The sequence below is a fragment of the Apis laboriosa genome, unplaced genomic scaffold, assembly GCF_014066325.1.
Source record: "Apis laboriosa isolate Shangri-la unplaced genomic scaffold, ASM1406632v1 scaffold25_cov139, whole genome shotgun sequence".
NCBI lineage: Eukaryota > Metazoa > Arthropoda > Insecta > Hymenoptera > Apidae > Apis > Apis laboriosa.
In genome coordinates, this window is record NW_025222552.1 from 1,712,512 (window position 1) to 1,739,411 (window position 26,900).

The 26,900-nt window shown below is 19.5% G+C and overlaps 1 protein-coding gene across 8 annotated transcripts in view; it reads left to right on the forward strand.

The window, feature by feature from the left end:
* The window catches only part of LOC122713646 (voltage-dependent T-type calcium channel subunit alpha-1G), a 193,084-nt gene that overhangs the window by 133,729 nt on the left and 32,455 nt on the right, over positions 1 to 26,900 (forward strand). For 5 of the 8 annotated variants that reach the window (XM_043934289.1, XM_043934288.1, XM_043934290.1 and 2 more), the window contains 2 exons: positions 21,483 to 21,639; positions 23,830 to 23,985. In XM_043934289.1, the coding sequence (XP_043790224.1) occupies positions 21,483 to 21,639; positions 23,830 to 23,985 (313 nt within the window). Of the gene's footprint in view, positions 1 to 2,674; positions 2,796 to 21,482; positions 21,640 to 23,829; positions 23,986 to 26,900 lie in introns of all 8 variants that reach the window. The other 3 variants (XM_043934291.1, XM_043934295.1, XM_043934294.1) reach the window with 2 other exon arrangements.

The following is a 26,900-nucleotide window of genomic DNA, read 5'->3' on the forward strand; positions in this document are numbered from 1 at the left end:
GTGACATACATGTCTTAACAATTTATGATTGAAATGTTATGAATTAATAAATCGAGTTTTGACATTTGATAAAAATGTTTTTGAAGTATCAAAATATTAGGTATAGATATAATTTCTATATTTTTAGTTTTATATTTTATATATATATCTATAATATAATATCTAAAATTTTATTCAAAATACAAGGAAAAATCATAATTTCAGAAAAAAATAATTTGTTATTTTACAATTTTATAATTTTATAATTTTTTTTTATAATTTTACAATTTTTATTAGTTTAAAAATCATTTCTGGAAAGTAGCTTTATTTTATATAAAATCAAATACAGTGAAATTCTTATATATGTAAAGTTCATGGATAATAATAAATACTACGTGTATGTATATTTTATATAGTATTTTATGTAACTATAATTATTAATTAAGTATTCTTATTGAAAAAATTTATAATAAAATATAAAAAATTACAAATAATAATAGTGAAATAAAGAAATAAAAATAATGAAATAATAATAATTATGTAATAATAATATAATAATTTTTTTCGATAATTTTCATTTCTGAATGAAATCTTAGAATTTTTTATTTTTTTCAAATTAAAGATAAATTATCAATATTGAAACTACAAAAAATTAGAATTGCTTTTAAATAATTTTTTATCTCTATTAATACACAATTTCATTTTAATTTAATGTTAAATTAATCATTTTTCAAAAAATTTTAAGATATCAAATAATTTGGATTTTAATATTATTGTTTGTTTTTTAAATAAATTTTTAATAATACTTTTATTGCTTTATTCATTATAATTTAATCAAAATTTGATTTAACAAATTCATTGTTTAAAACATTATATAAAAAATTAGAATATACATATAGAAAATATTTGATTCATTGTTAATTCTTAATTTATTGTATATAATACAATTAAAATTTTTAGTTGATTGAAATTAATAACATTTCGTTTCGTTATAATATTTGTTTTGCAAATATAAATTCTTCACATTAGTAAGATTAATAGTTCTTTCATAGTCTTGGTTCTTTATATAGTCTTCTAAAATTGTATTAATTATTACAACTTTCAAAATTGAAAACTTTGAAAATTGAATTTTGAATTTGTATAAGAAAAGTATTCGAATTCGACATTGTCATAATTTTTTTTGTAATAAAACAATTAATAAAAAATGAATTATATTATATTCAACTTACTTCAAGTTTTAAATTAATATGCAATAAATATTATTTAATACAATATTTAATCGCTATATATATATATACATTCTGAATGATTTCATAAAATCAATATGCAATATTCTAACAATTTTCATATATTTAAATAATAAAAAAATATTAAAAAATATTAAAAAATTTATTTTACAACGTAACAATATTTGTTTTTTATTTATTTCATTTATCTTATTTATTATATATAATAAACATGTGCAAATCTTTTTTAATATAATAAAAACAGAAATTATATATTTTATATGAAATATATGATATTTTATATGAATTATATAAATAATTATTTTCATGAATCTTTCCATTCAAATAAAAAATTATTTAATTTGATAATTGTTTAAATACTGAAATAATTTTAAAAAATATTATAATATTTATTGAATCTAATGTCTTATATATATATATATATATATATATATATATATATGATATATTATTATATTATTATATAAGATTATATATTATTTATGCAATCATTTTTTCAACATTTTAAGCAATAATTTTTCTATAAAATTTTATTAAAAAAAATATGTTTTTATTTATAAGAAATAAATTTTTAAATATTTGTAATCATTAAGTACATAAAATATGAATTTATAATAAAAAAAATAAAGTGTAAACTTAAAAATATAAAATTTTTTTCTATACTTAATATAATAATTGAATTTAATAATTTTATTATTATTTGAAATTACTATATTTGAGTTAAATTTTACATAAAATTAAAGAAAATATCATTTCTAAATTTAATTAAAATATTCTAAATTAAATTAAATATTGATTTTTCTGTAAATTAAATTTTTATACTTTTGGCTGATAGTGTATATCATTATCTAAAAATTTTCCAATAAAATTAATAAATAAAACCGTAAAATAATTGATATTTTCTTTTACAAACTTAGATTTTAATTAAAAAGAAAATAAAATGATCAAATTTTTAAATTGTATCAAAATCGTATGCAATTAGATAATTGTAATCGTACACAATTATAATTGTAATAACAAAATAGAAATTTGTAGTAAATTTATTGAAAATTTTATATGGTTATTTTTTGCAAAAAAAAAAATATTCATTATAATAATTTAAATGAAGATTTATGTTAATATGCATTAGTTAATGCATTATAAAGTAGAACGTACGCATCGTCATCAGGCTTTTAAATAATTACTCGTTAAGTGACTCGATTTATCTTATTTAATAGAGAGAAATTTCTTTTTTTTTCTCTCTCTCATTTAAGTTTTTTTTTCCCGCTTATTCATCCTTTATTTACCTTCATTCCACCTCCTCCCCTATCTATATCCTTGGTTCTTACTACTTTTCTTTTTTCTCTCTTTCCCTTTCTCTCTACCGTACTACATATATCTATCTATCTATCTATTTATCTATATATTTATGGATAAGGAAGTACATTGCACGTTTCGTTGTGTTGTAGTATTCTCGGGATGAACCTGTTTGGTTGCAAATTCTGTGAAACGATGAAAGGCAGCTCTGACGTCGAGTGTGATAGGAAAAACTTTGACTCGTTACTCTGGGCTATTGTGACAGTGTTTCAGGTACCTACAAAGGATACTTTTCCACGTATCTCTCTCGAGGGCTTTTTTTCCTCTATAGTGTATATTATATATTATATATTATATTATATATATTTATATTCGTATACATATTAACCTTACACATATGCATCCATGTATGCTATAAGTTATTTTATATATGTGTATATATGTATATATATAAATATACATATATGTTCCCATATATGTTCCATATACAGTACATATAAATACGTATGATATATACATACATACATATATATATATATATATATATATATATATATATATGTATATATATATATATATATATTACATTTATCAATGAAATGACAAAAGCTTCTCGTACCGACCGCAGACCGTGTGTCATCTACTACGATTTATGATTTCGCAAAGCCTTAAGGTAATGTATGAGAGATACATACACGAACAGAAACGAATAATATTCTTATGGCATGCAGCCGTATCGAGGTAGGAGGAGGCCACGGATCATTCGAACGACTGAACCAGATGATGATGATGATGATGATGTTTCTTCGCTTTTTCTTACTCGTCTAATACGCAATCGCTGCTTAGCGATTAGAGAGTAAAATGCGTTTTAAAATGCGCGCCCATTTTCCATTGCGTCGAATTAGTCCTCGGATATAATGCTTCCGCTATTTTCGATTCTTTTGCATATCTTGCTTCCGCTCAAAAAGTTTCTTTATGCGGTTTCTATTTGTACTTTACGCGAATTGAATTAATTTCGATGATTTTCACGTGTATATAATTTTAAAATATTGAATGAAAGGAATGAAAGAAAAAAAGGAAGAATAATATTAGTATTAATATTAGTTATATTATATTAATATTAGTATTATTTTTTTTTTTATTATTATATTATTATAATTATATTATTATATATATTTATATTATTATAATTTCTTTTTTATATTATCATATTAATATATATACGTATACAGAATGCTTCGTTTAAAATAAGTTAAATAAAACATTTGAAAAATATAATAAAATATTTATGAAAAAATATTTTAATATAAAAATTATTTTATCTAAAAGAGAATATCATATTGTGTAAATAATTTTTTTTGCAGATTAAATAATGGAGAAGATTTTAAGATTTTAGACTTTAGATTTTAATTTTATTTTTTTAATGAAACTATATAATTTTGAATATATTAATCGATTTATCTGGGTATTTGTTACAAAAAAAAAGTAAAAATATTAAGGATAACAAAAGTAAAATATTAAAAACAATTTTTACAAATTTCGATTAGGAAACACGTTCTAAATCAATGGTTTTTATATAAGCAGATTAATATTTTATGCTTAAATAAATTAAATGCATTCAAAATTATATAGTTCTATTTAAAATAAATGAAGTTGAAATTTCTCTTATCAATCGATTTACAATAAAATTTTTTGCATATTTATGATATCTTCTGTTTATTAGAACACTTTATATATATAATAATTTTAATTAATTAATCATAAGATATTTGATTATATTAAACAATTAATATATTAAATTATAATATATTAATTATAATATATTAATAAATAATTAACAATTAAACGAAACTTATATATTATTATTGTATAACTTGTATATTATTAACAAAATGCAAAATTTTTTGTTTGATATTTTTAAGAAATAGTATAGAACATTTTTGATCAAATTACAATTTCAAAAATATTTGTGTTGAAATTTATAGATTATAATTATAGATCGAAAGTTAAATATTTTATAAATTATTTTGTTTTTGTATATATTATTTATTTAAAGAGAGATTTGAATGAACTAAGATAATAATTACATAGAAATTTCTATTAAATAAGTCTATTAAATAAAGTAATTTAAAATAAAAAATGCTGATATTACGAATATTTTTCTGCAAAAAATTGATAATAAAAAATTACTTAAAAAAAAAAAATTAAAAAAATGAATGAAAAAAATGACGCAAATAGAAGAAATTATAATATATATATATATAAAATAGAAGAAAAAATAAAATAGATATTCTAGATATCTAATATATAATATTATGAAATTATAATATTTAATTAAAAATTGATTTGCTTTTTCTGTCTTTCATATTTTTCTATAATGGAAATATAATAAATATATAATAAGTACATAATAAATATAATAAATTCTATAAAGAAAAAATATATATATATATTTAATAATATATAATAATAATAATATATTAATAAATATATTAATAATATATTATAATATATATTATATTATATTAATAATATATTAATAATATATATATAAAATATATATATATAATTTTTGATAATCAATTGATCAAAATTATCTCAAAATATATAAATAAAAAATTTTCGAATTGAATTTAAAATGTGAATTATAAATCTATAATGGATCTAATTTAAATTCTTATATTAGATTTTAATAAAAATATATTTTCTTTTTCTAAATCCATATTCTGTGTTTCATAACTTCAATGATAGTTTTACTCAAATTCATTGTAACCTATAAAGTAGCAGAAAATAATTACAAATAGTTAAAATATTTTAATAAATGTGAAATTTCATGATTATCAGATAATAACAATCTCGATTATTAAAAAGAAGACAGATTCGCATATGAAATATTTAGAAACCGTTTAAAAAACATGCTGATAGCCAATGAATGAAAGATCTTACATCACATCTTACAAAATACATTTTCTTCTTTCTTTCGCAAAATAAAATTCGAACAAAATCGCCACAATTACTTTCGATCAAATTTATTTTCGTTTCGATAGTCCACAATGCCTTCGACCGAATAATTTTCTCTCGATTAAGTAAATATCTGTGATATAAGCTCTTTGCTCGCAAGAAATAACGCTTAGTCGTCGCATCTTGCGTACAAACAGCAATTTATATTGAGGAAATGCTTTGCATTTGTTTATGTTCTTGTTGTGGTCGTCGCAAGTTGCATAAATTTTCACTTATAATAGCCTGCTGCCACAATTTTTTTTCCACAATTTCTTCTCTGACATGAAATGGAGTGATAAGCGACTGACATTTCTACGTTTTCCTTTTAGCATTCTGGTAGAAGGTTGTTGAAAATTTTCTTCGTTAATGGAGATATTTTTTGTTTTGAATTGTCGCATCAGCATAGATGGAAAACACCAACCATTTTTTTTCTATTTTTCTTTTTTTTTTTTTCGTATCAGCGTTTATTCAAACTTTGATCACTTTTATTTCGATTAATCGTACGCTCGTGTCGTGCATGTTAATTATTATCGTTCATATTCTATATACGCTTTGCATGCTGATATATATCTTCCCAAATCGTGTTGTTGTTGCTGCTTCTCGTCGCTGTTAGCCTTGACCGTGTTTCAACATGCACACATTTCTTTACAATATCTATATTCGATCATACAGACATTTCGTTACACTGTAAAAAATGGCAATCCGAATTATAAATGTGATATATAATTATAAATACAGTATATATATTTGACTGATTGACGCAGGGATCTCTAACTTTTGTGATGGTATTTTTCACGGGTGAATTTTGAAATTCTTGTTTTTATTTTGTGATAAAGTAATAAGTATTGAAAATGAGAAATTTTTAAAGAATTGAAGTATTCGTTGAGATAAAAAATATTTGATATAAGATTTAAAATCTATTTTTTGAGTAAAGTAATTTAATTTCTATAATTTAACTTTGGAAGATTAGGTTAATATTGAATTAATAACATTAAATAAAGTTTATAATTTGAGAGTTTATAATCTTTATAATATATAAAGATTATAATTTGAAATCGATTTGTCTTGAAGTAATATAATTTGTTATTTATATGAATTGGTCATGAACGACCATAATAATTTAAATTAGATTTCAGGATTTATTTTAAAATATAATTTCGTATTTGCGTGCTATTCAATACTGAATTCATATCTATTATAAATAATTACAAGTTTAGTTAGAGATTTTATATTATATATTTATATATTTAGATTTATATATTAGATTTATATATGAATTTATTATTATATATGAAATATATTATTATATATTATGATCTAAAATCAATAATCTTGGAATAAAGTATATTTTATATTTATAAGTAATTTAATTAAGAACTTAATATTGTTAGACATTATTATTAGATATTAAGAAATTTTTTATGTAAATTATGACTTAACTGAACTATTTTAAAATTATATACATGTATTTCTATATCAAATTGTTATAATATATTTTTTAAACTAAATTATTTATAATATTAGAGAATGAACTATATTTTAATAATATAGATATTCATACATTTTAATATTCTTTATAAAAAAGAAAAAAGAAAGAATTAAACTATGTATATACATTGAAGAACTAATTTCAGAAATATTTTATATTTAATTTTGTAAAATATATTGTATCAAAGACAAGGAAGACATGAAAAGAATTTTGTGTTTCTTGTCTTTTATATCATGACTTTAATATAAGTAAATTTTATATCATAAGTAAAATTAATATTAAAAATTTAATATAAATAAAAATATAAAATATTTTTTAAATTAATATTTTTTCGACAAAAATAAATTAATAATTTTTTTATGAAGAATCAACATGCATAAAAAAATGATTTCATTTAAAAAAAAAATAATAAAATAACTTTAAAACTAAAATTTTTAGTTATTGTTTTAGTTAAAACTTACTAATTATAAAAAAAAAACTATCATCATATAATCCTGTTTATATTGAATAATTTTTGTTCATAAAATTTTATTTATAAAATTTTTGATTTTGATATTATGTGTACATTTTATTATGGTATTTGAAATATATTATTTATTTTTTTATAAATATATTACATTATATTTATTGACAAATAAGTCAGATATAATAAGACGAGTAAATCAAGCTGATTAAACCTTCTAATAAGAAGACAATATATTAAATATTTATATATATTTTGTTTTGCATAAAATATATTGACTCTAGAATTTATGAAATATTTTTTATTTATTTTGATAAATTTTAAAATTTTCGAATTTTTTGTAATAAAATAATTTAATAATACGAAAAGTTAAAGAACTCAAAAATTTAGAAAATTATAAAATTATGTGTACGTATAAATTAAATAAACTAATTTCATTTATTCATATCAAAGAATTTTTTTGTCTCTATAATGCATTTTAAAAAAATTAAATTACTGCTTATTGTATTTTTTTTTTTAGTATTTTTTTAAAACTAATTATAAAATTAATTTTCGAAGAAACTACGCTTTCCAAACTATTCTTATTGTCTTTTTAAAAAAAAAAAATTTTAAATTAATTTTTAAAATTTAAAATTAAATTTTTTTATTTCATTTTGTTCATTTGATATAAAGATTTAACGATATGAAGATTTATAGTTTCAATAATGCATTAAAATAATGACTTTCATAATAAATTTAAATTTCATTAACATTTAATAACTATGACTATGATAAATACTATATGAAGTGTAATTTATTTAAAAATTTATATTATTTATATCATTTCTTTACATTGATAATGATATGATTAAAAAAAATTACATATACAAAATAAACATTTAAAAAATTTTTATTCTTAAAAAATAATTTTTTTTAAATTTAAAGTTAATTAAATTAATTATATTAGATAAATTAATTTGTTATATAATCTTTGAATCTAATTTCGAAAAATCTCGTAATATGCGTTCAATAAAAAATTATTATTATTATTATTATTATTATTATTATTATTATTATTATTATTATTATTATCATTATCATCATCATCATCATCATCATCATCATCATCATCATCATCATCATCATCATCATCATCATTATCATTATCATTATTATCATTATTATTATTATTATTGTTAAATTCTATCTTTATCTTATTTATTTCTTCATTACATTAGCTATATAACATGAAAATAATATAGATAAATGAATTACACGGTATGAAGTTTGTTTATATAATTAAGGCAAAGTTGATTTTTTTCTTTTCTATATTGTATTATTATCAATAACAAGAAGTGATATATTTCTTAACATATTTTCTATTAAAACGCATATTTGAAGATAAACATATTAAAATGATTATTTATAGATCTTTTTATTTCAATTCGTCGTTTATGATTATTATAATTTCATGTTATAAAAAATTAATAACAACTTATTTGAAATTATTAATTATATTTGACGAAAAGGTTAATTTACTTAAAAAATTATTTCTTTAATGTGTTATCGTTATTTATTTTTGTTATAATTATTAATATATATATTTTTTTATAATTATTAATATTACAAATTTATAATAAATTTATTTTTGTTATGATTATTTTTTTTTTATTTTCGTTTACAATTAGGTATTACAAATATTTTTATTACAAATATTTTTGTTATAATTATTTCTTTTACGATTGTATCTAATATTTCTGTTACATTCATATTGTTTATAAATATTCATAACAATTATTATTATAATTTCTGCGATATTGCAAATTTGCATAAACATCCGCATGTGTATATATCATCGTCATGTATACATATTCTCATATTTTGTTATATATCTCACTGTTGTCAAATAGTCTATTTGCAGTAATTATTAATTCTTGATTTCCGTATCAAATCAAAAATTATAATTATAATTAATTTTATCTTCATAGAAACAAATAGAATTGAAGAGTTATATCCAAACCTCATTCGTCAGTAAAATGTGTGACATCCATTCTACTGTATCGCTCTATTTAAAGAAAAATATAGATACGATTAGAAGAAATAGAAAAAAATGGAAAGGATTAGATCTTCTGATTTTTTCTAAACTTCTCTTTTTCCTATAACGACTATATATAAAGACCGATAAACCCATGTAAAAGATTCCACCCATTCCATAAATGAAACGATTGTCTTTGATGATAAAAATATATAGAGTTATAAATCCTAAAAAAAAAATCTGAAATATATTTTAAAGTCTATCGTTTTCCAGATATTTAATTTTTAATTACTTGAAATTTTATTTTGTGAATCAATTTCTTTGTTATAAAGAATAATGTAACAATTGGAAATGTATTTCTATTTGTACAGTAATATTTAATCGATCATCAAAACGTTTGAATATTTTAAAATCTAAATTAAAACGAATATTAGCCAATATATATTTATAAGAACTAAATATGTACATTTTCAGATTTTTCGTTTTTAAAATATTTAATTTTCTATAGTAGTATGTGATATTTATACGATTTTCATAGTTATAGTAACTATAAATGTACAGTTGATATGACATTAAAATTCATAATCTATTAAAAAAAAAAATTTTATATAAAAAAAAGTTTATATAAATTTTAATATAAATTTTTAATATTATTATATATAATATATATAATATAATATTTATTATATTATTTTATTGAAATGAAATTTTATTGAAATTTTATTTTATGAAATTACAGAATAAAATGTGAAATTATATGAAATATTATGTAATAAATATATATAATATTTATAACATTTTTTAATCATTATAAAATATGATGTGAGATAATTAATTAAACTATTAAAAGTACTAAATGCTTAAAATCTATTATACATAATTATTAATTCATTATTATTACAAAAAGTTAGAAAAATAATTATTTTATATACATTTTATAATTATTGAGAACATATAAAAGAATAGATATTTTTTAAGTAACAATTTCGTTCCAATTATAAAAGGGTTAAAAGGACATTAAGGGTTATTGTACTTACATGAAATCGATTTAACCAATGATATATATTATATTTTTTATTTTTATTATTGTCTACAACTGTCTAAAGTAGTTTATTTATTTTAAAATTTCATATTTTTATCAAATAATTTGATTTATATTTTTATATTTTATAAATTTTTTAATGATTTTTCATGAAAAATATTTTATAAATTTCAAAATAGTTTTATTTTAAAATTATAAAAATGAAAATCGAATATTTAAATATTACAAATTTTAATAATTTTAATTGTATCATAAAGAATAGTGAAATAAATAATAAAAAAATAATACTTAAGTAATATTTATCTATATTTATATTCCATATTCTTTTTCTTTTATTAAAGTTTATATTTCCAATTCCATCAAAGAATATTTCTGAGTGTAAACTATTGTTAATTTAGAACAAAGTTTTTTTTTTAAATATTCAAAAAGAAGATTTCTTGTTTGTTTCGCAATTAGTCTTTTTAAAAATAGAAAGTGGAAATGGAAATTAACAAATACTGTTAACAAATTACCTATTTAACAAATACTTTTCAATTGATCTATATACAATTAAAAATATTATGATTAAATTGTTTCCTATTTTTACTTAAATATAAATATAAATTGATTTTTATAAATTATTTCAAATTCTATCAATTATTCCTTACATATGATTGTCCATTTTGTAATATTCAAATTTTTATAATATTCCTTGAAATGGCATTTATTATTGAAAGATGGTTGAATTTATTATTCAAGCTAATATTTAATCAGGTAATTAAAGAAATGATATATTTTTCTTTACTCTATCTATTAGGAATGTAAGTATATACTCGCAGTTTGAATTGTCGTGCAATAATAGCCTTTCTCGACCATTTCCGTTATATCCAGAAAGTTAAATCTTTTTTGTTTTTATATTTTGTGTACAAATGCGAATATATAACATTTCTCTGTGAAAAGAATATGTGATACGCAGATAAATTTTATCTTTAATTCAAATGGTGAAGTTAAAGAAAATAGACAAGTGGATTCCATATGAGTTAGTGATAATCAAGAGAAAAAAAAGTTAATCATTAAAATTATAAGAAATAAATAAAATGATCCATCTTTAAAATATATCGTTAATTTTAATGAAAACTTATATTTATTATTTATATTGAATATTTAAAATTTCTATTAATAAATATTTATATGACGATTAAAAATTAACATTTAGGACAATAAATTAAAATATTAATAAAATTGATAAAAATAAACATATAAAATATGTAGAATAGAATAATTGTTCCAGATTATTTATAATATTTATTTATTTATTGTTATTTCTTACATTTTAAAATACAATTAAAACATATATTGTATATATGTATGTTTATATAAAATATACATATATTGAATTAATGGAATGCAAAATGCAAAATTATTTAAAAATAGAAAATAATTTTTTAAAGTAAATAACATAAGATTTTAATAATTAAAATAATAATTAAACTTTAATTAAAACATGTAACAATTATTATATGCGAAAACATAATTATAATATTTTAAATATCTCTTGAAACATTATTATTGATGGTATGTCTTAACTTTTTTTTCAATTCGTTCTGTAATGAAAAATCATTTAGCTTAAATATTAAATTATCGTTGAAAGTTTTTGACAAAAATTTTATTAAAATTGTAAATTTATTAATATTTATACACATTACATACACATTAATATTGCTAAATTTAAAATTATATACAAAAATCATACAAGAATAATTTTTATGACAATATATATATATTATAACTCTAAAATTTTTAAACATTTATTAAAATTATCATTTAATAAATTATCAATTTATTATCAATTAATATTATAATTAATGTATTTTCTATATATATAACAATTTTTTTTAATAATTTTTTAATAATTTATATATAAATCATATTTAAAATAAGATAAAAATTTTGAAATATATTTTTTATTATATTTTTTATATTATTAAATAATAATTATTAGATAATTAAAAATTATAATTAAATATAAAACTAAATTTATTCTAATTTATTCTAAGAATGCAGAAGTATCAATATATTTTGCAAATATATATTATTCATTTTTGAAAACATCAAAGCAATAAATTAAACTGATCTTTACCTTAATATAAAATACATTTTTGTAATCCAGACGAGTTATATTACTTAATCGAATCAATTTTTCCTTATTCTCTTGAGAATAATACAAATTCGTACCCGTGAACAATCAGACGTGACATATTTCTAATTATAATGTCGAGAAGGATATTCATTCAATAAAATAAATTCCAATTTCGCCGGAAACTAGCCATAAATTAAGAAACTACAGCACGTGGGATCGTTTGAAGTCAATTTTGACAGTTAGAGCTTCCTGCATTATGCCGCTAAAAAATAATGTAACATGAACTATAAATAACGGAACGGATGAAAATTATTTTAACGATGAAACAATTTCTTACAAGCAGAACAGTATATGAAATAGAATTTAATAACGAGAACGTATCGGCCATCATGCTATGAATTTTTAACAGTGTAGCATTTTGAGCCTACCGCGCTATTTTTTCTCTCAGCTACTTACATTCGGTATCATTTACGTTCCATATCTGTATGTTTGTTTATTATACGAATTCGAATTTTTAAGTTTCATACTTATAAGGAAAGTAATTCAAATTTTAAATTTTAAATTAATTCTAAAAATTGGAAGAAAAACTTTTCCAATTTTTAACTCTTAATAACTGAAATAAGTTTGTAATATTTATAATTTTTTTTCTTGTTCCAAGCTTTTTATTTTTTAAATTTATTTAAAAAATAAATCATTTATATTTATATATTATATTTATATATTATATTTTTTTTATAATCGACCATTTGAATGCCATTTTTCTGATCAATATAAAATCCTTCGAACGAATTTCAATTGCTCAATTTCATTGCTAGTTTAGGAAATAGAATGATATTATTTCTATTAATCATTATTTTTTTAAAATTTATATAAAATTTCCTAGGATAACTTTCCTTTTTAGTATCTCTAATTCATTCGATATTTTCACACTATTTCTATTATTCTTACTTTGTCTATATTCTCAATTTCTCTATCTCTCTTCGTTTGACTTTTCATTTTGTGTTCAACATGTCCGCGCACGAACATTCGATAAAGGGAATGAAATATGTTACATGAATATGCGATATAAACGCGTATAGAAGTTTCAATATTCCGGATTGAAAAAATCGGTGCGTGATACGTCCGTTGAACCAAAGAAAAGTAAAAGTAAATTATCTGAAACGAAAAAAAGAAAAAAAATAGAAATGATGAATCCATAAAAAAAAGAAAACAGAAAAGAGAATAAGAAAAAAAAACAAAAATAAAAAATACAATCGTTTCCCATTGCGTACGATTTACATTACTATTAATATCTTTCCGTTTAGCTGCTGTAGATAGACACCTTTATTATACCCAATACCCAAATATCCATGCTATTCAAATTAGACTGTTATTCTAGAGACATATATATGAAATACGTAACAACAATATTACAGATACTGCTAATACCAATAGCTACTGTGTACTTGTGCAACCAGCCGCTAAAAATCCGTTTTAAGATTTTTAACCTTATTTATTATATTTAGAGAAATTATACATTATATATATATATATATATATTTATGCTTTGTCGTTATTTGTTTTTTTATTTTTTATTTTTATTGTTTATGTTCTTTTATTTTCTCCTGGTTTCTTTTTATTCGAATAAACGACAACCGTGACATTCTGCAACGACAGGTACTATATGACTTCTCCGCGGCGGTGTTGGTATCGATTTTTATTAAATTACAATCGATGTAATTGAAATTTTAAAATTGTATTTATTTTTTGGATTAAATATAAACGAGCAATATAACAATGCGAGATGATTTTGTGCAATAGATTTGTATTTCTAACATAACATATAGATATAATAACAAAGTAATATATTTTCTTTCGAATAATTAATGAGAATATTAAAATATTTTGCTTTCTATTCTCAAAATAATTAACAAAAAGAATTTTGTAAAATGGATCTTGAATATTACAACTAATTATATGTAGGTATATATTTGATTTTAAAAGCAGATTAATTGTTTAAGACATACTTTAATATTAAACTTTCAAACTTATTTATGTTGGAGATGTGAGAACATTTATCAAAGGTTTAGTGTAGTCAAAATATATTTTAATATTAACTTAATATTTTATAATAACTTTATATATATAACTTTATATATATATTTTATAATAGTAACTTTAATATTAAATATTTTGAATTAATTACTTGATCTAAAAATAGAATGCCATTATCTTTAAAATCTATTATTGTGTAAAATTTTACTGAAAAGATTAATATTGAAATATTCTCTTAAGATAGAAAATAAGAAACTTTAGATTTAAAATATTCATATTTCTAATTAAACAATATATATTTAGAATATGAGAAGTTATGTGTATAATGTATAATCATTCGAAATAATGATGATCGATTATATAATTTAATAAAAAGATTCTACAAAATAATTCTATAAAAATAATTCTATAAAATTAAATTCTATAAAAATAATTCAGATTCTATAAAAATAAATCAGAAATAAAAAATAATTTTTTTTTCATTTGAGACTTCATTTTTAAAAAAATTAAATTTGAAAATAGGCTAATTTTTTATTAAATATGAATTGTTGTAACATTATTTTACATAAATGATAAATATAGAAAATTTTTTCACTTCAAATTGAATATTTAATTGTTTACTTATATTTAATTTTAATTTTCTTGAAAACGAGAATTTAAATAAAATAATTTTTTTAATATTTTTTATTTATTTTCGCCTGTAGAATAACTTTTTACCAATAATTCACTTGTATTTAGTTTTAGTGGAAATTCAATTTTTAATTCAATTTTCTCGAAAATGGATATCAAATGTAAAAATATTATTTTTTTTCGATTTATTTTCAATTTATGCAGAGCAACATTCTATTCATTAGTTATATCATTTTGTATATAAAAATATGTCAAATTATACAAAGGCATCGATTACAAAGACGTTGCTCGTTGCAAAATGATATTTTGAACAACGGATACTGGTTAATATTGTTTATACACGGAATATAGGAAGATTGGACAAAAATTTATGTTTAATTTCTATCTGTAAAAATATATAAAATACATAAAAATATAAATGTTATAAAATGAGATACAATTTAAATAATTTAACTTATTATTAGTTAGATAAATAATTTAATACATGTTAGTCTATTATTTTTTTTAAATTTTTGTAATATTAAAAAAAACTTATAAAAAAACTTAAAAAAAAACATATATATCATACATCGTTTACTCTATTAGGTTATAATTAACCTCTATTAGGTTATAATTAAATTAAAATTGATATATTTTTTATAATTACTTCATAAATTTATTCGTAATATTTGTAATAATTTATTTTATTAACAATCATTAATTTTTTAAGAATATTTTTTAAGAATTTTTTAAGAATAATTTATTTTATTAACAGTCATTAATTTTTTAAGAATTTTATTATATTATTAAATATTGTTTATTAAGAATTATTTATAATTATTTTCTTTCTAATTAAATTTATAATTAAATTCTAATTACTTTATTTATAATTAAATGAAAGATTCAGAGGAAGAAGAATACATATATATATATAACGAAATCTTTTATTTGAAAAAATTAATAAAAATTAATTTTTATTTGAATAAAATTAAACTTAAACAAATTTTATATTTTTAAATATTTTACTTCATTTATTGAAAAAAGTAGAAATTAAATTGATAAAATTTTCTAATTAAATATACATCTTATGTATTATCTTGTATTTTATTTTATTTCTAAAAAAAAAGATTATTTGTATATTTTTATAAATTTCTCAAATGTAATTTTATTATTATTAAATACCTATATTCTATTTATAGAGAATTAATATGTATTTTTTATTTCTTTTTATGTATTTGTTGCCATTTATTTTTATTTTAAATAAATTATATCAAAATAGATAGAATTAAATTTATTGAATTTATTGGATTTTTATTTATTAAATTATTTTTGTATATATAATTATTATTACTATAATATAAAATGAATAAATATTTACTATAATATAATAATAGCTTCTTAAAAATTTCTTAAAAATATTCAGCCAATGTAATGATATTTTAATCATTTTTAAACAAAGTTTGAAATTTGTGAAAAAATATTATAAGTACATAATAAAAGAATATAAAAGAATATAAAAGAATATGCATAAAAGAATCTTATTAAAAATATAATTTTTTAAACATCAATTTTTGAATTTTTGAATTTATTGTTTTAATATCTTTATTAAAATTTATTGACAAACATTATTTACTAATATATAAATTTCTTTTCTTAATAAATTTATATATTCTTAATAAATTTCTAGTTCTGAGATATATAACTATTATAAAATTTTGTTCAATCTTTTCGATATATTCTGTTTTAACCAGTAACGTCGATCTTAACATGAATCACAATTTCACAAAATATAATACGACAATTTTCTTAGCTGTAATACAAACATCGATGTATCAATATTTTATTTTTACGATTAGAGTTCAAATTTTTCTTTCTCAATTTTATTACTATTGCTGTACGTTTTTCTCTTACAATTTGTACACGCAGCTTGTATAATTATACCGCTTAATAACAACGTATTATAGTATAAGTTATTTGACACACGTTATGCCTTGTTCGTTTTCTCTTTCGTCCGAATACAGGATTACATGGCATTTGTATAAATGGACAGATATCGCCGATCTTGCAGAATGTGACCGTACAAGCTTCGAGTGACAGTTGTTTTCGCTGTTCACCCGATATACCTGCTTATATGCTGCAATCGTGAAATGTCTTCGTTCTCCTAAAGTTAATTTTGATTCGAACTGAATCATTTATCGATTCGATTCGATCATTTTGAATATAAATAAAACATCAAATATTCGTTTTCATATTATTAAGCGAATAAATTCTATGCTTTTTTTCAAAGAAAATTGAATTTTCGTTTTAAATCCCTTAAAATCTTTTCTCGAGTTTTTAATTTGAATGCAAAATTATTTATTATTGCTAATTATTAAATGAACAAATTAATTTTGTGTAACTTTTTGCAATCATGGACGAGATATTTATTAGAATGAGAATTACTTAATTAGTCTTACTTAGTTACTTAGTTAGTCCTTAATTCTTAGATGAATGATATTTAAAAATAGATCAGTAGTTTGTCCGTGATATCATACAAATTGTATTATGTTGTGTCGCAAAATATCTTCATCATATAACGTTATATGAACGATATTATGTCGTGAAATATCTCGTTCGTGATTACAAAACGATTAAAAATTGAATTTATATTGATATTGAATTTAATTATTTAATTATTATTATTATTGTTATTATTACTATTATTAAAACTCTTTCTCGATTTTGTATAAGTAATTTTGTATAAGTTAGCGTTCTCGATTTATCGCTGTGAACAAGTTTAACAGAGATTTACAAGCCCGTAAAATTCAAAGGTATTGAATTGCGGTATACAAGATGTAATAGCAAGTTTTCCAGAAAATTGATGAATCCATGAGAATCCATCCATTCCAGAATCCATGATGAATACAATTAGAATTTGCTATTATTCTGCTATTATTTAATAAATAATTATAAGAATATTATATTATATTATATATAATATATTAACCATGATTGCTTGTTTTTAAAAATATATTATCATCTTGAATGTTATTTTGAACATTTATGCATAGTATAAAGTTTCATGTACAATCGTTGTTTTGTAACTGTGATTATATCTTAAAATCAAAATTTACATGTTTTTTAAGATAGGATTATAATTATGATTTATGAAATAGAATATTTGCGAAAATAGGAACAAATTCTTTAAAAAATGAAGGATTTATATAATAAATTTATTTTTATCAATTATTATTTTTCTCCAAAAAAATAAGAGAATACTTTAATTATTAATAGTTATCATCAGTTTTTTAAATAGATTTATATTCGTTTAAAATATTCTTTTCTTTAATATATTTATTATATAGTATTATATAATTGTTGTAAGTTTTATTTGCAATTATATTACAAGAATATATTACAAGAATATTTGATTAAATCATATTGTTATTCATAATTGGTTGTGAATATTTTGATTTGCTATAATTGAATATATTTAATATCAACATAATAAAAAAAAAAATTTTTATGTAATCAGCAATTGATCGATGAAAATATTATATTTTTATGTATTTTTATGTAAAATATGATAAACGCAGAAAAATAAAGTAGAAAAAATTATATATCTATTAGTTTTTTATATAAAATATTGAATTTTGCACAAAAAAAATAAATAACAATATTCTTGAAAAATTCGAAGACAATAAATTGTATCTTTAAAATCATTTAAATTTTATTTTAAATGTTTCTTATATTACTAAAAAGAAAAGTGATATTTAGATGTTCAAATCTGCATTTTATATTAAAATATTCTAAAATGTAATAAATCAATCTTAAAGAAAAAAAAAAGATATTTAATTAATTATTAAATATGATAAATTTAATATTTAAATCTAATGCTAAAAATTATTAATTCATATTTTTATTAATGGAGAAATAATATTATTTATGAGGTAGAATAAACTATTTTATGGAATTTTTGAAATATCGATTGATGATATATGACTTAAATGAAATTTTATTTTATTAGAATAATATTGTATTATTTATTTATTTTGATAACTATATTTATTAACTATATTTATTTTAATAATTTATTCACAATTACATTGTTATAAAGTAACTATATATAATCCATCAACTAAAAAGAAGAAAAAATTCAACTATATAAACTATAAATTGATATTATATAAGAATTTACCATTTATTTTTAACCTTCAAATATTGTAAAATTAAAGTTTCATCATATTTAATTCCTCCAAAAAATTACAATTACTTATTATTGATTAAAATTCTAAAACATATAGGATATGCAAATGTATAGGATATGCAATTTTTTAGTGACAGGAAACATGTCAAAATATGTTATAACGAGAGAAAATTCTATTGCATTTTTTTGTCCATTTTTAGGTGATATTACCAATTCATAACTTATATCTTCTTATTCATCACGATAAATGTCATATATAATAAATAGAATAAAATAAAATTAATAATAAAAAGATAAAATAGAATTAATATATTGAAATAAAAAGAAATTTCTCAAAAATCTTATAAGAAAAATATATTCATAAAGTTAAACTCATATTATATGAAAGAATTAAATATATTTCAATTAAGAAATAAAAAATACATAATTATCCCAGAAATTTGCGGAAACAATTTTTTATATCGTAATGCTTTATTTGAAACATCCTGTATATATAATTCTGTTTGAACTATACGATACTTGTTCGAACCAGTCTGCACCAAAGTCAACATTAACAGATACTTTTCATGCTATATTATTCATTTTACGTAAAAACAATTTAAATTTCAATCATAAATAATCCAAGCAAATATTTATTCTTGGAATTTCGATAAACCTGTCCATCGAATCATAATCGAGAGTTTTCTTAAATACGATTTCAATTTCAATCTCTATTCAGCTCAGAAGATAATTTTCGTGGTGATGAACAATACGCTAACTAACGCACCGGGAAACGGCGGGCGCAATTCCAATTGGAAATTACCGCTTAAAATATTCACGGCCATATCGAACCGACATCCAAAGCACCGCTTAAGGGATTACGTAACCCGGATACATATTTTTACTATAGCTTTATATTCGAATCGCCGACCGTTTTCTACAACCTGCGTCAGAAAAGAAAATCGATGCTATACAAATTCAATAAATTCGTATTTATATGATCTCATGGATCAGTTTTATCTATAGGGTGATTCTTATTAACATTGCCAGCTAAATTGCTTGTAAACTGCTTATTATATGAAAACGTATTTTAAACAAAAGTATGAATGATGAAATAGAATACAGAATAGTTATTTATGATTATTTTTTTGCTTACATTGAATTTTTTTAATTTTAATGTGTAAAATTTGAAATATTATTAAAAAATGTAAACAATAAATTCTGTAAGAGATATTTTTTAAACGATTTTTAATACAAAATATTATTAGGTTATAATTGATATAAGTAGATATTTATCAATAAGTGAAAATAATATTTTTAATCTATATATTCTAAATGTTTTTTTTAATTTTTAGATAGTTTTTTTTAATTTTATTATAATAACACTTACTATTTTTTCTAATTTTAGATAAGTAATTAAAAGTAATTAATTTAAACTAATTAAAAAGCTATTGGGATACATACATAGGTTTAGAAACTAGTAATTAAAAAACAAATATAGTTAATGTTTATTATTTGCACTTATTGATTTATTATGTATATGTATTATAATACATATAAATATGTTATATGTATATAACAATATGTATTATGTATATTATAATACATATAAATATGTTATATGTATATAATACAATATGTATATAACAATATTTTATCTTTAATTTTTACAATTACAATTTTTTCCAAAAAATTTTTTAACAAGATCAAATTTTACAATTAAGAAATTTAAGTTACAATTATGTAAAATTAAATTACTACTTTTGTTTGTACTTTCATATAAAAAAATACTTTTTTTTATTTTATAGTAATTTAAATTAGATTGCTGGAGAATCACTCTATATATTGTATATGTATGTTAAAAATAAAAAAAAAAAAGAAAAGAAAAATTAAAATGAAATGAATAAGAGATAGAATGGAGACGTTTCACGGTAAGCAGCTTCGATATATCCTAATTCCTCATTTCCTCTTCGTTCATCGTTCATCGCGGTGATACTTTAGGCCAGCGGATTGTCTCGGTTGCAGCATCCTAGGGATGTACCTGTTCGGGGGTAAGTTTTGCATGTGGGCGGACCGGAGTCGGCCCTGCACCTGTGCCGAGGTGGTCTCGCGGCACCCATTGTGTCGCTGTGATCGCAAACATTTCAACGACATCGTCTGGGCACTTGTCACGGTCTTTCAGGTACCACTGTTCCCCTCTCTCTTACACCAAAATATACACTACTACTGTATATGCTAAGTATTTATAAGCATATGATAATTTTATATCTAATCTATATCTGTATCTGTATCTATATCTATATCTATATCTATATCTATATCTATATCTATATCTATATCTATATCTATGTCTATATCTATATCTATATCTATATCTATATCTATACGTATATTTATTTATAGTTATCTATAGTTACCCATGAAAATACATATTTTATAAAAGAATCATTTGATGTAATTAAATATTTAATTAATTAATAAATATTTAATTAGATATTTTGAATAATAAATTCAAGTAAATGTAAAATATACTAAATTGATCAACTCCATGAGACTTATTATTTGGATATATATTTTGTTGTCAAAATTAAGTTTTTATTACCAAAATGTTAAAATGGAATCGATCAATTTGCTTTTTAAGTAATTTATATTAAAATATAATAGTCATATATACAAATTTTGTTATATATTTAAAAACACATAATATCTCATTTAATATTAATTTATGAATATTAATATGTATCAATAATATGTATCTTTTTTTAGTTAATTCATAATAATAGTAATATTTTTTTAGTTAATTCATAATAATAGTAGTAATCTAGCTCTTGATAAGATAGATTTTCTTGATAAGATAAATAAACTTTGAAATGAAATTTATTTGAACAAAAATTACGTTTTTATAAAATGTAAGAAAAATTTCATGGGTGACTGTATATCCATCTATATCTATCTATATCTATTTCTATATCTATGTCTATATCTATATCTATAATTTATCTATATCTATGTCTATCTCTGTCTATTGGTTTGCCTATTATTTATTATCTGTATCCATATCTGTATCTGTAATTCTGTATCTACAATCTATATTTATCCATATCTATATACATACGTATTACATAATATTGTGTATAGTTTTCTTTCGTTTTTTTGCTCCATCGCGTTCCAATTCATTTTCTATATCATACGATATCATACGAAATATATGCATATATTGACGTATTTTAAATTTTTATCTTCTTGTTCTATTTCTTCTTCTTTCTCACTTTTCTTTCTTTTTTTCTTTTCTCCCTCCCTCCCTCCATCCCTCTCTCTCTCTCTCTCTCTCTCTTTTTCTTCCTCCCTCTATCTCTCTTTCTCTCTTTTTCTCTCATTCTTTTTTTTCTTTTCCATACGATTTGATTTTAGCAATTTAACGGCTGGATCATTTTTGTCCCAATCAATTTAACAATCGATTAATTAAATAACAAAAATTACGTAAGTTTGAATTTATTTGTATGAATTACTTTTGATCCAGCCACCGTAGTACGCGAAAGTCTGTACTTCGAAAATCAATAAAAGCGTCGTACCAGATTAGTAATGTATCGACGAGTTTCTCTCTTTCCGTCATGTTTTTTTTCTTTTTTATTAATTTTTTTTCTCTTTTTTTTTTCTTTCTATCTTTCTCTATTCTTTAGATCCGAGCCTTGCACTAATTTTCGTGATTGAATAGAGGATAAACGGAAGTAAAATAATTTGTTTGTCGTGGTGATTAATATGGTTCGTTATCGTTAACGGCCGATATGGAAGTTATTTGATTACACGGATTTACGTTTATGCTGTCGCCAATACTGTTATCTTGCTCTTTTTTTTAATGAATAATTGCATCATATTGTTATGCTTGTTGCCTACATATGATTGTACTATACTATACTATACTATATCGCGATTGAGAAAGATCTAAATAAATCCAACATAGTGGAATAAACCACTTCTAAAATGAAATCTTTATAACGCGTTGAAAATAGAGAGAAATTCGCGATTAAGTGGGTGCAAATATAATTTATAATCTATAGAAATGAGAATATCGAAGCTAAATAATTAATCGGTATTATTATATAATATATTTCTTTTCATCTCTTTTCTTTTTTTTTTTTCTATTTTCTCAACTTTCGGTATGTAGAACTAGCGGATCAAATGACTTAAAGCTAGTTCTTTCAAGTAAACGACACAAACGATTGATTAACAATTAGCAAATTGGATAGAGACATTTCTAGTTTCATTTTTGTTTGACGTAAATTTAGAATATTTTTTACCTATCGTTTGAATTGTAACGAATGATATTTATATTTTTTTTCATGAAGAATTTTTCTTTTTCCGTTTCGTATAGATCTTGACACAGGAAGATTGGAATGTCGTGTTGTTCAATGGAATGCAGAAGACGTCTCACTGGGCAGCTCTTTATTTCGTCGCATTGATGACCTTTGGAAATTATGTTCTATTCAATCTGCTGGTCGCCATTCTTGTCGAGGGATTCTCTTCGGAGGTATGATTATTTCATTCTGCATTTTGTCGACAATTTCGGTTGCTAATTTTAAATATTTTTATTCTATTCTGTATTGGATAATACAAATTATTTTTAGAGGAAACGAATAATCATTGACTTAATATTAATTCATTAGATAATTAATAATAAATATATTTTGTGTATCTTTCTGAATTTAATAATTACGATAAGATGAGCTTTTTATGACTTTTAATAACGAAAACTTGATTTGATTTTCAAAAGTTGCTTTCTATAATGATACATAAAATATTGAAAATAAAATTTGATCGGCAAATTGTTTGAAATGCTACAAATTATTTAAAAATCATTTTTTTTTTATCATTGTTTTTATAAATTCTTTTTTCAGTTATTTACTATTCATAATTTTGATTTTTATCAAATAATGCTTCTTATTAAAATAATTTTAAATTAAAATTTAGTTTAGAAATAAATCGAAAAAAATTATCATTTCACACATATTTATAATTTACTCATTTATTATAAATATTGTATATTCAAAATATATAAATTTAAAATATCAATAAATTTATAATATGGCTAATATGGCTAATATAGCTAAGGAAAAAAACATTATAATAAAGATATTTAAAAAATATGAAAAAAACAATTCAAAATTTCGAAATCCTCCGAAAATTAATTTAAAAATCTTTTATGTATTTATATTTTTTTTATTAATTTATATTTTTTATATATTTAGAAATTAAAAAAAATCATGCAATTCTGATTTTTCATTCTATATTATTATTATATATTATTATATATTATATTATATTCTATACTATTATATATTATATTAATCTAAAAAGAAATATACGTCACCGAATTTAATGATAATAATTTTAATGACATTATTGTCAAAGTTTTCAATAATTTTTATCATACATATATTATACATATATATTTAATTAATGAATCCTGATTTTCAATATAGTTGTAAAATATATGTGTAATATATTTTGACCTATCTCTCTCATTTCTGCAAGAGAGTAAGTATCAAAATCTTCATGGATAAAGCGCTAATATTAATAGTAGAATATATTGTATATATTTATATATTATGTATATATTTAATAAAATTTAAATTTAAATTTAATAATTAATTAAGAAATTTAAATAATGATAAAATAATATAAACAATAAAAATTATTTATTATAGCATTTATTATTAATAGCAATTAATAATAAAATAAAATAATAAAATTTTAAGAATATAAATTAAAAATGTAATAATAAAATAATGTTTATTTTATAATATAAAATAAAATTAATAATATAAACAATACAATATTATTATTAATTCATTATCGAAAAAATTATTTGCTTATGAAATAATTATATTTTTTAAGGATATTTTATTTAATTTTTCTATTAATGCGGAAGAATTTTTATTATTAGTAATTTAATTATTAGAAATATTTTTATGTTTTAAATATAAAAATATAAAAAAATATAATATTTGCTAATATTCATTGATTGTGAAATATAATTCGATATAATATAATAAATATTTAACGCATTTGTTTCGATATATGTAGGATTAATTTTTTTTTTTTTTACTTAAACTTATTTATTTAAGTTTGATGAAATAAATTATATTTAACGTTATTATCAATCATTGACAATTCTAAGCATTCTATAAGGGCATAAGTTAATATTTTTTTGTAATATTTTTTAATAACTCGTTAATAAAGCCAAAATCAAAATTTTTCCAAAAGAAAAAAATTGCTTATTATTTCAGAAATCTTCAGTTAAGCTATATTTTTTCATTTTTGGTATTCATACATCATATTTGGTACAACTCTTTAGAATTTAAATTAAGTTTTAGCTTCATCTGACAATGAGTTAAATTAAAATCATTTATTATTTTTTTTATTTTTTTCTGTTTTTCAAAGAGAATGTTCTATAATTTCTCTTATTATTCTTTAATGAATGAATAAAAATAAAAATAAAAAATAACTTTCAATTGTTAAATTATTTTTATCTAAAACCAAAAAATTCAAAAATCAATAATAGTTACTAGTCATTCGATCATATATAACGTGATTGATATGAATGATTGGAATTATTTCAAGAATTGAAATAATTGGAGAATGTTTCTCCAATTTTCTCCAATTTTACGTTTCTCCAATTTTAATAATCTTGATATATTTTGAAACTAAAAGATATAAATCTTAAGGGAAGATATTTTAACATTTTACAAATACAGTACAAATAGTTCCATCAAGAATCGAATGACATACTGAACACCGGAACATGCATTCCCTTAGGATATGGCTTGCACTTGAAATTGTTGCTTCAAAATATAACTTGAATTGTTATATAAAATTTTTTATATTGCAAAATAAAATAGATAGAAAAAAAATTTGTTCCATTTGAAAAAAAAAGTTTTTATCTTTCACTTTTTAATTTATATATTAATTAATTATTAATTAATTTATTATTTCTATATAATATAATTTTTTATTAAAACTATTACTATTATTTCTCTAATTTATTGAATATTATTGAATAAAAATGTTATGAAAAAATATTAAATTAGTTGCAAAAACAATAATACTTTTATATATTTTGAAAATAAAATATAATTTCATAAATTAATTAATATAAAACTTAATTTGTATAAAGTATAATTTTTATAAAAATTTTTATTTTTTTTATTTTATTTTTTTTTCAAAAATCAAATAATTAAATTTTAATTATTATCTATTTTAATTTGAAATGTAAAGTTACAATTTCTTTTGATTCTTAATAAACTATAATTAATTTATATTGAAATTTTATATAAATATAATAATTTTCAATAAAATCGTATAAATATTATGTTTTGACTTTTGATTATTGACTAATAATCAATAACAAAATAATAAAATAATAAAATATACATTTATTCTTAT